The sequence below is a fragment of the Maylandia zebra genome, linkage group LG5 (genome assembly GCF_041146795.1).
Source record: "Maylandia zebra isolate NMK-2024a linkage group LG5, Mzebra_GT3a, whole genome shotgun sequence".
In the NCBI taxonomy this organism is placed as follows: domain Eukaryota; kingdom Metazoa; phylum Chordata; class Actinopteri; order Cichliformes; family Cichlidae; genus Maylandia; species Maylandia zebra.
Window position 1 is genome coordinate 30,365,103 of NC_135171.1, and position 13,275 is coordinate 30,378,377.

The 13,275-nt window shown below is 37.4% G+C and overlaps 1 protein-coding gene across 11 annotated transcripts in view; it reads right to left on the minus strand.

The window, feature by feature from the left end:
• ptprt (protein tyrosine phosphatase receptor type T) overlaps window positions 1-13,275 on the minus strand; it is a 328,497-nt gene that overhangs the window by 91,367 nt on the left and 223,855 nt on the right. For 4 of the 11 annotated variants that reach the window (XM_014413045.3, XM_014413043.3, XM_014413042.3 and 1 more), the window contains one exon: window positions 6,448-6,480. The exons of the other annotated variants lie outside the window; for them this stretch is intronic. In XM_014413045.3, coding sequence (XP_014268531.1) covers window positions 6,448-6,480 — 33 coding nt within the window. The remainder of the gene's footprint in view (window positions 1-6,447; window positions 6,481-13,275) is intronic. 11 annotated transcript variants of the gene reach the window in all.

Consider the following 13,275-nt stretch of genomic DNA (forward strand, 5'->3'; position numbering starts at 1 on the left):
CTGAGGCATAACAGAACATCCAAGGAATATTCTAGAGTGATGTCCAAAGATATATTTGGTTAAAAAAAAGCTTCATTGTAAGTCAGCTGTGAACCGGCCAGCAGTCAATCAAATAAATTGGATAAGAAGATCTATGACTTGTGAAATGATTACTTCACTCACCCAAAAAATTATACTTTTTTCATAAGAGCTTTACCAGGTCATTAACTTTAGAAGATAAAAACACATTTATTAATCCATCATTCAGTCTTGTACCCTGATGTTAAAACTTTAACTTTCACCCACACTATCAAATTATTAACTGAATGACTTTTTCTTCATAAAATTTGAAAATTAGATGAAAGAAATAAAACAAAACAGTTTCAATATACAAATCATTCTATTAATAGGATTTGAAATAGTCGCATTGGACTTTCGACAACTCCAGTTAAGGAACTACTGAGCAATATTAGAATCTGACCAAGGTGTATGATTTGTGGGTAGTTGAAAGAAGAAGCATGGTACTTCAGAAAGAAGTACATTCATTTTGTGTTGTAGTACACATTCTACAGTAAACAAAAACAGATGCATGTCCAGTACTTAATTAGATGTATTTTTAAATGTTAAAGCATTAATGACCTACAACTTTTATTCAATGTAGCATATGCTAATGTGCTAGCAATGGGCTCTGGTCTCCATTAATTTAACAGGGACTCAGGGGTATTTCATGGTCTATGCTGTCATTATGTTATATATAACTGAATGGCTTGCCCTGAAATATATTTTTTAACCTGTAGGTTTTTCAATACGGCATGAATACTTAATTTTGGTTTACAGGTGAAGAGAAAAGTAAATATAAATACACCACTGATGCCTCCATCACCATTTGGCAGGTAAGTAAATGAGATAGATCGAATGAGAAGTGACAAAACAAACCCAAAGGGAGAGGATGGAAGCTGGAAGAGTAACACACAGAAGCAAGGAGGTAAAGGTTGAATGAGTGTGGTTTGTAGCAATAATATCTGTACAAGGCCATAATTTTACTCTGGATTGTGTTTAAAATCGTTAATCACAGAAAACGTACTAATTATGTCTGAAATTTAATGAATTGCAAGACTAGTGAAAGTAATAATAAAAATCAAATTAATATTATAAGGACCAACATGTTAAAGCTAAGCCAAGAAAATCTTTAACCTTTTACATTTTTCCTTCTCCTTTATCCTGTTTTTGATAATAAAGCCACAGGTTTATTCCACTGCACTGTACTTGACTAATATGACATGTGTATCAGTGTGTGTGTGTGCGTGTGTGTGTACGTGTGTGTGCTTGTTCTGCTACTTCCTCAATGGTTTGTTGGTAACTTTGCCCCCCAGCATACATCCTTCATCTATGAGTGGCCAGAGATTGGGATTTCATAATATGTCTGGACACACAACACACACAAACATACACACTCATACTTCATCAGACTGAGTTGTTATAGCACGGGAAAGTCAAGCACAGTTCAGAAGGATCAATACTTCCATTCCACTTCACAGAGGAGCACACCTTACACAACTACTGCAGACTGCTTCAATCAGTCAATCTATCTGATATGCCATCTTAATTACTTACATAATATGAATTTTGTAAATGCTGACAAAATACCTACTATAGCTTTTCATGTGACAGAGAAGTTACTGGCCGTTAGTAGGGCTGATATACATGTGAAAAGCGAAATGTTATTAACTGTATTAACTTTTTACAGGCTTGATGTTTTTAGTAAATGACTTCTATACTTTATACTCCTTCACTTTTTTCATCCAGCCCCCTTTTTTTGTTCTCATTTTGTCTGTTTTATTGTTCTATTCTTCTCCTTCTGCTTCTGTTTTTCCATCTTCTGATAATAATGTGAATGATAAACTAAATAAATAAATAAGACAAAAAAAGACTAACAAGAGAAGCATAGAGACTCTATAGTACTTCCTACCCCTCCCCCCGAAAAAAATATATTTCTAACACTAATAACACATTTATAAAATGGCATGGTTGGATAAAATGGGTTAGCTAGCCAGATATAATAACAGTTACCAGCCTGGAAGGGCTACTTTGCTATATTTAAGGGCAGTAAAAAAGTATAGTAGATATAGCAAAGGCAGCAGAGATGGAATGAAAAATCATTTGTAACAGAAGAGTTATTTTTGAGTTCTGGGTGCACACAGCAACACTATTGTAAGGCAACGAGGTGAGGCAAAATAATGTTTTACTCAATGCTTACACATATTTTTACATGAAGATAGAATAAATCTGCCAGAGCCTTTGAAAAGAAATGTAGTTTGTTTTAAACCAGCGCTTCATAGCTTTGTTGTGGAAACATTAGTGCAACTGAGACAAATGTTGATGAAACTGGTATTACATCAAACCACAAATCAATATCTACACCTAATTCTAATGTCATTCCCCAAACAAAGAACTGTCCTTAAGCAGAGCTTTGCAAAAATGTGGAAAAAGGTCCAAATGTCCTCACTGAAATGGCCATAAACAAATACTGGTCCTCATTAAGATAGCTGAACAAGTGACTATGTGCACATAGTCACACCCATAACCCTCTTTAAGAGCTCTGCTGACATTGTCCTTATGATATTAATAAAATGCAGAGCACTGGGAGCCCAGCTGTAAAAGTCATAGTCGTTAAAACTGGTCATAAATATTAATATAGTGTAGAAAAAACACTCAACCAAGTTATTCAGGGTACCGTGTTTGAGACTGATTAAATGGGGCAGAGAGAGAATGAGAAGAGACTAGCTTGGATGAGAAATGGGGAAAAATCTGAACTTTTTGTTAACAAGTTACACCTAAGGTCTCCGTGTGTAGCAGTAAAAGCATGTTAGTTAAACCTTTTAATATGCGACTATGAAAGTAAATTCCGTGTTTGAAGGACAGAAAGTTAAGAAACACAGGGTATCAATGAAAGTGAAATCTCTTCAGAGTGCTCACGTCTACAGCCAAGTTAATTTGAGGTTTGACAGAACACCGCTTACTTGACATGTACGGAAGGAGGACGCTACGATGGAATACGCATATGGACACACAACAACACTGAGACATAGTGGAAAAAATGACAAGAGAAAAGTACTTACATATGCATGCATAAATGTCAAAATAAATAAGTTATTTGACAAATGAAGGGTGGAAAAGGAAGCCTTTTAAAGACTGCATGTCCACACACAAGTTCTGTAGTTTTTATCTATAGATTTGATCATTATGGCTTTGGTTGCATAAAACAGTATGAGACCACACAAACATAGAAACACTGCTCATATCACCCACACTCGAAAACTAAACCGAAATTCTTTCTGTGCAATGCTATGCCAACTACGATTTGATTATCGAGAAATGCAAATAACTGTTTCATATGGCAGTAGAATACACACACAGTATTTGCATGGCCTATGTTTAACCTTGTCTATTAGATTATGTGTTTTCAGCTTTTAGGCCAGTCGACTACTCTGATTCTTTTTCTCTTATTTAAACAACTAGTAAATTAGCCACAGAATATCCGTGGTGATCACACAGTATGAGTTTGTACATTTGTGTGAGTGTGTAAATGGTTTGTCATCACCAATTTTAAATGTGCTGTAAGTGGACCATCAAGCATTTATCTCAGCAAGCTGCAGAGTCCATTATTCAACCATGTGTCACATCTGCAGAATAGGGGTCAAGTCCAGCTCTGTTGTGAGTGCATGTGTGTGTAAGTGTGTCTGTGTTAACACCTCCAATTTATCTACTGATACGTCCAAGTTTAGCATGAAAGAATTCGGTACTTTCAAATTTGTGTGCTTCTTAATGTTTCTCTGTGTGTTTTTGTACATCTTCTAGTTTAGAGACAGAGTTTCAGTCCACCAATGTATTGCATGTGTGTACGCACTTGCATACACGGGTACAGACACAAACACACACACACACACACCACTTGGCTTCACAAGAGCCTGCCATTTGCAGTGGATTCAGCCTGAGTCCATTCCCTTGGCTGACACCAGTTTCTAATCGCCTCATTCCTCTTGTTATAGATGAGAACCCCAGGGTGTCATATACAATCTAGAAAGAAGATGTGTCCTTTTGTTGTCTCAAAGTTGAGAGTCATCATTTATATTGTGTTTTTTTTTTTTTTTACCAAACAACTGTTAATCTTGGCATCCTCACAATTTTCTAAAGGAATTAATACAAAAGCTCTTTTCCTCACACACATTCATTTAGCACTATATCTATCTCACATCCACACCTAAGGCCAATTCGGACATACCGCTTAACTTAATATGTATGTTTTGAATGTCAGAGGAAACCAGAAAACATGGGGGAAAAAAACCTGTACAGCTATGCATAAAGGTCAAGCAAACGGAAAGGAGATTTCAAATCAAAGAACTCTTTGCTGCAGGTCAACAGTACTAATCACAAAATTAATTAATTTCTGCATTTTTTTAATAAAAAAAATGAACTGCTGCTCTTTGCGCAATGATTACAACTGCTAAATCAGGATTATGATTAATCTAAAAGTTTCAAGAAAATAAACCAACAGTTTTGGCAAAGTTCCTACTTTCTCTGAGTGACTGTGCACCATCCACAAGGACTGTCACAACCTTTAACATCTAGCACTGCATCAATGTCAATAAACTTCCTAAAATTACCAGATTTGGGTCGGCTTTAAATATATGAAGAACTATGTTATAGAATTCCAAGTTCAAGCCACTGGCAATTTAATCTTTATATGCTACTACTTGTCTTTGGCCAAAAAATCTTTGGTAAGTAATTTTTGACTCTAAATACTTTACAATCCCCCAGAATACTAAATGAAATATTTAATCTAAGGTAAAAAGAAAAAACTGTACTTTATTGCAAAGTCATTGTAGCACTGCACTAAATATAACCCAGGTTGTCTAATCAATAGTTTAATTTTATGTTATATGTATATAGGGTTATCCATATATAACCTTAAGATGCAGGAAGGGGATTTATTTGAGAAACAGATAACTACCATGACAGTAACAGAATGGATTGTCTTTGAGCCCAGAACAGTGTAGGTGGAGATATTTGTGAAGCATCGCATTTCATTCGGCAAGACATACCACAAATCCTAATCACCCACCTATGTTTTTGTTGAAGCCAAAAACATAATTTCTCTCCTAAAGTTTGATTAATTATTTAACTTTTTTAGCTAATTTTAGGGCAGGCTGGCTTGATTCCTGCATTACTGCATTATACCTACATATAATTAATTACACCAACCTGCTATCAATGTAGAAAGCACCATAATGTGGGAAGATTTTTTTTTCTCTGTCTGAAATTCTGTTGATGGAAAATTAACTGCAGATTTCTTGCAAATAATGAAACAGTTAACAATGTTTATCAGTTTGTCAAAGCAAATGACTGGTAGAGTGTTGGGCAGATAAATCTCATATCAGAGGAAATGATAAGTATACTTTGATGCATTGAACGTCCTCAGAAATTATAATAGTTTTAGATGTGCACTTTTGACAGGACAATAAAGTACCAAAAAGGACAGATGGTGTGCAACAATGTGTAAATGTTCACATTAAATAAATTAAAGTACTGACAAAGTGACAAAATATGTTAGATTAACTTAACTTTTCTACCTAGCTAATAGTAACAGCCAAAGCAGCCATTAAAAAATTCCATTCACACTTCAGTTTGCTACTAAAACTTTGCTAAAACGTATTCCCCAAGTTAGACTTTCAGTCAGCAAGGAAGAGAGATAAGTATACAGACTAATGATACTATTACAGGTAGGGTGCCAACAACTGCCTAAATGACTTCTAATGTCTAACAATGGAACTTGCAAAGTAACATTAAAATCTAAATTTCATCTATTTAGTGGCATAAATCGGGCAGTAAAAAGGCAATCAGAGGCGTTTTAAGTCTCAGTGGTAAAACTGCTGAGAGGAAATTGCATACCACAGTGATTAAAATATTAGGCGTTAGATTTTCATTGTATGAAAGAAAACGAATATGTGACCCCCAAATGCCTTTACATGTTGCTTAGGCCAGAACATTCTATGGTCCTTTTCACCAATACTAAGATTCAGAACCAAGGTGATTACACACTGTCTGCACACTTATTATATTGAAAGGTACACACCATGTATCCCAAGCTTTTTTGTTTGGTTTGTTTGTTTGTTTTCCCCCAAAAGGTACATCTGATTTTTAGGTTATCCCAATTCAAGGTGAAAGATGGACAACTGGAAAGTCTTTCAAGAAATATATGGAGGAACGTTCAATTATATCATTAATGAGATTTTTTGTAGGTGTTATAGCTAATGAGTTTGTCAAATATGAGAAGAATAATTCTCAGCAACTTAATATTCAATGACAGTGACAAGATGTATTTGGAAACTACTAAATGCTGAGGTGAAAATCACATTGAAGAACAGTGCGGAGTGGATGTGGTCATGTCTAGAAGCAAACATACAATACCCCACGCTCAGAGTTCTCCATGTGTGAATCTCTCTATCGGAGCAAGGGCAAGGCAGGTACAGGACGGGACAGGAAGGGGTGGAGCCAAAGACAGGAAGCAGGAAGATAGAGAGAAACATAAAAGGGCGTGAGACTTGATTCAAAGAGGATGAGTTGAGCAAGACATCTGTTTGTTTGTTTTTTTTAATCATTTGTAATGCATTCCTTTCATTCCCTCACATTCATTACTTTTTCAATTTATGCTAAGCATTTGACACCAAAGTTCAGAACTAACATAATAGGGCTGGGACTCTTTGAAGCACCTTATTTGTCTTGTATATATGGTCAAATAGGAGGCAAATATGTGAACTAGCTCTAGCTTACATTCCTGTGACTCACTGTATTTTTTATTAAGAAACTACCAATTATTATTAAATTGTTAATATTGTATAGTGCATAGTGACAAGCAAAGTTACATTAACTCTTTCAGAAGATACATTTTGTGATATTACGAGAAGTGAGAAGTTCATTGAATATATGAAGCATAGTATATGAAGTTTATTTTTGCTAAGAAGATCTAGTTTAACCATTTGCTTTTTGGACCATTTTGGACCATCATCACCATTGGTGAAAATCTAAAATGTCAAACTTCACTGAATACAATATAAAAAAGTCACTTTTCAAATCAAAGTTGAGGATCAGAGCCCAAATTCCTCTATGAGAAAGTAAAAAGCTCCAGCCTGCAGATGTGATTCTTCAAATTGTTTGGTAGCAATTAATCTTGAGAGCTTTTCAAGACCCCTACATTTCGGGAGATGAGTACTGCACTGCTAGCCATTTAGAAAGTTGTGCAGTAAACCCAGACTAGGTTTACGATCTCTCTCAAGAGTGAGTCACCACAAGACTAAGAGTGTGAGTCAATAACTTCATTAAGGCAAATGTGAATAAGTTTGCAGGTGCAATACATTGTTGTTAAGCATAAGGTATGGCTCCGATACAAGCCTAGAACAAATAAAAACTTCAGTCTGAAAGCAGCTTTCAGTCTACACCATTTAAATTTCAAGGTCGCGTCCCTGTGAACTCTGTGCCAATTCCTGTGTACCTACTACTTTTACACTCCTTAAACTCCTGGGAAGTTCTATCCTTCCTACTGAAATTATGTGTTTGGTCTTCAAACACTTGTTTGTCAAATTGACACAGCTTTTATGTTTAAGTGTGTCAGTGGTACCATGAACACTCTCCATGCATTTTTAACATTCACAGGATTCAAAAATCATTGGGCTGTAAATTGTGATTTTATTTATTTATTTTTTTACATCTTGAAGTGTACCATTGTGCTAGCCTTCACCAGTGCACATAAATGGTAAATGGTAAATGGCCTGTATTTGTATAGCGCTTTTCTAGTCCCTAAGGACCCCAAAGCGCTTTACACAACCTGTCATCCACCCATTCACACACAGGTGATGGCAAGCTACAATGTAGCCACAGCCACCCTGGGGCGCACTGACAGAGGCGAGGCTGCCGGACACTGGCGCCACCGGGCCCTCTGACCACCACCAGTAGGCAACGGGTGAAGTGTCTTGCCCAAGGACACAACGACCAAGACTGTCCAAGCCGGGGCTCGAACCGGCAACCTTCCGATTACAAGGCGAACTCCCAATTCTTGAGCCACGATCGCCCCAAGCTGAAAAGCTTTGGCCAAACTAACATCATAACAATTCACGGCATTGCTTCAGCCCTATTAAAGTGGATTCAAATAACCTTGTTTTTTAAGTACCAAAAAGGTATTAGCCTTTTTTTAAGGGGAAATAAAAAACTCTGTAAGGACACTTCATGGACTTTGTAAAAAGATCTGTATTTAACATAAACTTGATCAAAACTATTGTTTGTAGTTGTTCTTTTGGTGCTTTTTTTGAACTAACAAAGCAAATGATTATCGTTATCACCATCATCACAATCACAGGAAAATTGTGCAATACTGGTATTTTGCATTCAGACATATAGAAGCAACACAATGTACAGACTAATACAAAACTAAACTTAATCACTTATGATTATGTAGAAGTGAGTAGTAGGGTTACTGTGTGTAGATACCCCATCAAACACCTATTGTGTGTCATATTTTTATGTCATTTTGCTGTGTTTGGGCAGTGGGTGTGTAGTCAAATACAGTGGGGCAAAAAAGTATTTAGTCAGCCACCGATTGTGCAAGTTCCCCCACTTAAAATGATGACAGAGGTCAGTAATTTGCACCAGAGGTACACTTCAACTGTGAGAGACAGAATGTGAAAAAAAAAATCCATGAATCCACATGGTAGGATTTGTAAAGAATTTATTCGTAAATCAGGGTGGAAAATAAGTATTTGGTCAATAACAAAAATACAACTCAATACTTTGTAACATAACCTTTGTTGGCAATAACAGAGGGCAAACATTTACTATAGGTCTTTACCAGGTTTGCACACACAGTAGCTGGTATTTTGGCCCATTCCTCCATGCAGAGCTTCTCGAGAGCAGTGATGTTTTGGGGCTGTCGCCGAGCAACACGGACTTTCAACTCCCGCCACAGATTTTCTATGGGGTTGAGGTCTGGAGACTGGCTAGGCCACTCCAGGACTTTCAAATGCTTCTTACGGAGCCACTCCTTTGTTGCCCGGGTGGTGTGTTTTGGATCATTGTCATGTTGGAAGACCCAGCCTCGTTTCATCTTCAAAGTTCTCACTGATGGAAGGAGGTTTTGGCTCAAAATCTCACGATACATGGCCCCATTCATTCTGTCCTTAACACGGATCAGTCGTCCTGTCCCCTTGGCAGAAAAACAGGCCCATAGCATGATGTTTCCACCCCCATGCTTCACAGTAGGTATGGTGTTCTTGGGATGCAACTCAGTATTCTTCTTCCTCCAAACACGACGAGTTGAGTTTATACCAAAAAGTTCTACTTTGGTTTCATCTGACCACATGACATTCTCCCAATCCTCTGCTGTATCATCCATGTGCTCTCTGGCAAACTTCAGACGGGCCTGGACATGCACTGGCTTCAGCAGCGGAACACGTCTGGCACTGCGGGATTTGATTCCCTGCCGTTGTAGTGTGTTACTGATGGTGACCTTTGTTACTTTGGTCCCAGCTCTCTGCAGGTCATTCACCAGGTCCCCCCGTGTGGTTCTGGGATCTTTGCTCACCGTTCTCATGATCATTTTGACCCCACGGGATGAGATCTTGCGTGGAGCCCCAGATCGTGGGAGATTATCAGTGGTCTTGTATGTCTTCCATTTTCTGATGATTGCTCCCACAGTTGATTTTTTCACACCAAGCTGCTTGCCTATTGTAGATTCACTCTTCCCAGTCTGGTGCAGGTCTACAATACTTTTCCTGGTGTCCTTCGAAAGCTCTTTGGTCTTGGCCATGGCGGAGTTTGGAGTCTGACTGTTTGAGGCTGTGGACAGGTGTCTTTTATACAGATGTTGAGTTCAAAGAGGTGCCATTCATACAGGTAACGAGTGGGGGACAGAAAAGCTTCTTACAGAAGACCTTACAGGTCTGTGAGAGCCAGAGATTTTCCTTGTTTGAGGTGACTAAATACTTATTTTCCACCCTAATTTACGAATAAATTCTTTACAAATCCTACCATGTGAATTCATGGATTTTTTTTCACATCCTGTCTCTCACAGTTGAAGTGTACCATTGGTGCAAATTACTGACCTCTGTCATCATTTTAAGTGGGGGAAGTTGCACAATCGGTGGCTGACTAAATACTTTTTTGCCCCACTGTATGAGGATTCTATAAAAACATCTCATCTCTAGGATTTCAGATTTTCTTTCTGTGTAATGGATGCATAAACAAAGCTCCAGTAGTAGGTTTTTTTTTAGACAAACAGACAGAAACAATTGCATATATGACTTTAACTTAGAGTTTGTGCACTTCTACATATGTGTATAGTATTTACTTAAAGTTATACACCGTGGTAAAACCATGAAACAGACAAGGGTTAATAACTTCAGTAAATTTGCTTGTTTGCCTGACTAAACTCACTTCCGTGTTCCTTCTTTTTAGATGTTTATATAATTAGTTTTTATTTAGAATGAGAATTTAATTCACACCTTTTAAAGTTGTTGTGGGCATGAAAGGCGTATGAAAGCTTCAGATAAAATACAATCACAAAAGGCAGTTATTGAGCCAGAATTTGAAATAGCTTGGATAAAAGGAAAAAAGGGGTGAAATAAGTTTAACATATTTTCCATCAATTTGCAGTTCCAAAGATGTCACCTTTTCTCAATTACTTTGTTTAGGTCTGCTTCTCTGGCATTACAAACAGAAATCAGCCGGTGTACAGGGAGCTTCTGCAACATTAATTATTCATTGATTCTCCTCTTAACCTTTCTACGAAAAGTGTGTCTTCTGGTGCTGGTTCTTTGAGCCCTCAGGGCTACCTGGCTGTAGAAACACTGAATCCCCATTAAGCCTTCAGCCTTGTTCAGTGTTATTCACTTTCACATACATTATCAGCAACATGTCCTGGCTTTCTTCAGAAAATAAAGTCCATTTGGAGCACATGTAAAAGTGGTCTAAAAGATTAATTGGACAGCTATGAGCGTACTTCCCAACAAAGTTTTGGTGCAGAGTAATTTATGAGGTTTAAAAGGCATGTAAAACACTTTGTTTAAAAAAAAATCTGCCACTGGGACTGGCTGAAGTATGCAGTGTAAAATATAGATGATCCCAGATATATGGTAAAACCATCACTGTCTGAATCCATTCAGTTGGACTCATGTTATCGATTGTTTTTCTTTCTTGTGTCTCCATGACTCCCCACTATGTCTTGGTACAATTTAATAATTTCCCTTTTCTCACGTTTTTCCTATCTTGATATGTACTCCATGATTTCATTTGACATATATGTGCCCTTTAATTCTGACTGATGGCCTCGGTCAGCTCCGGTTCACGAGAAGCATCCCAACTGCTCCTTCTTTTCTCTATCTTTTTCTCTACAGTGTCATTGCTTTTCTTGTCTATATCTACTGTTGCAATGTTTGCCCTCTAATTGGCTTTTTATGTATATTATGCCCCCCACCCCCCCAGTCTGGTTAGCATCTCATTAGCATATCCACTTGACCCCAGGGTTAACCAGTGCTGCCTGGTTTTCAATTACCATATTCCTTCCAATCTTATACATTTGTCCCTTCCTTCTGTTACTCTCATCCTTTCCCACTTTTATTTTGTTTAACTTCTATATTCCCCATTTGTGCCTTCTTCTGATTTCTCCACCTTTACCTTTTTTGTTATATAATGTATTATCCTCCTTTGGCTCTACTGGATTTGTAATCCTCTTATTTGGTATATTTTCTGTTAGCCTGGGTTAGCCTCTAATTAGCATTTCAAACTGACCCAGTGCCCTGCCTGACTTTATATTTTTGCCTGAGTACTCTTTTGCTTGCTTAAAATGGTTACAACGTTATATTTGACTAGCAATAAGGTATCTGCCAGTTTTCCCTCAGGGCATTTTTATCTGTTCATCAAGCTTAATGTTCAAAATTCAACAGCTGTTCAATAGTAACAGGTTATGAACAATTCTTTAATTTAGCAAATGCAAGTTGAGAGCATCCTTGTTGCATTTAGACAATATTTTGTCCTTTTTCTCTCTCTCTCTGTGGAACAGTATGATTTTACATGACATTGTGCTTGATTCAAGCTTTTTGCTAACTAATGTTTTTAGTCTAAGGAGCTTGGAAAGAAAAACACCTGGACTTCTTTAAGTTTCCTTGAAGATGTTTCACCTCTGATCCGAGAAGCTTCTTCAGTTCTAAGCACAATTGATGGAGAATCCCAGATTTTAAGCCCTATGGGAGTGTCCCCAAGAGGGTCATGGACCCCCTATTGATCCTCTACCTAATCACACGAGCCAAAGTGTGAAAATGGGTGTGGGTCACTATCAGCCAAGGTTTTAGGTGAACTCATTTTGAGACCATGCCCCACCATATCATGTGACTTACTGAGATCAAATGACCCTAGATATGAGTGAGCACTGAGGCATCTGGGACGGGATCTCAAAACTGAATTATAGATTGCAGACAGCTGGTGTTGTAAGACAGCCCCTCTGTTCAAAGATGGTCTTCCACGACCCTCTTAGGAACATTCCCAATAGGGCTTAAAAATCTGGGACTCTCCATCGATTGCTCTTAGATCTGAAGAAGCTAGAGGTGAAGTGTCTTCAAGAAAGTCAAAGAAGTCCAGGCTCTTTTAATTCCAAGCTCCTTAGACTACTATGACCTGGATGGCTGAGAAGCTTCACAGACAACAAATAATTTTAGTTTTACACAAGCAAGTAATCTACCTGAGAACCTGACCTTGTTCAGTGCTATGGTATTTCATTTTAGTGGATGTTTGGTCGATATTAAAACACAACTTTTTATTTTAGGAATGGAGACAGTACAGATTTGTAAAGCATCAAACAATCTCCAGTAGCTATATATTCCTTCCAAACACAGTATTACGTTTTGTAAAGAAAAAAAGAAAATCTCAGTTTTTAATGTCTAAAACAGAAGGACCAAGTGAACATATTGTCTAAATGTATTTCATCACACTCCCGTGCAGCGTTTAGTTTTGAAGTGTACGCAGTTTATAATAAATACTGATAATTACTGATCTCTTAACGCACTATAAAGTGGTTACTGGAATGCATTTGCAAGTGTGTCATTATTTTCTAATTTGACTGGTAACAGAAAATAATCCTCACACTATTTAGTTTTTTCTCTAATTTTGCTGCCAAGTTAATGTATGTTTTAAAGCAAAACCAACTTTTTGGGAAAATAAAAAACAACCTGTGACACAAAAATCACAAATGTAAAA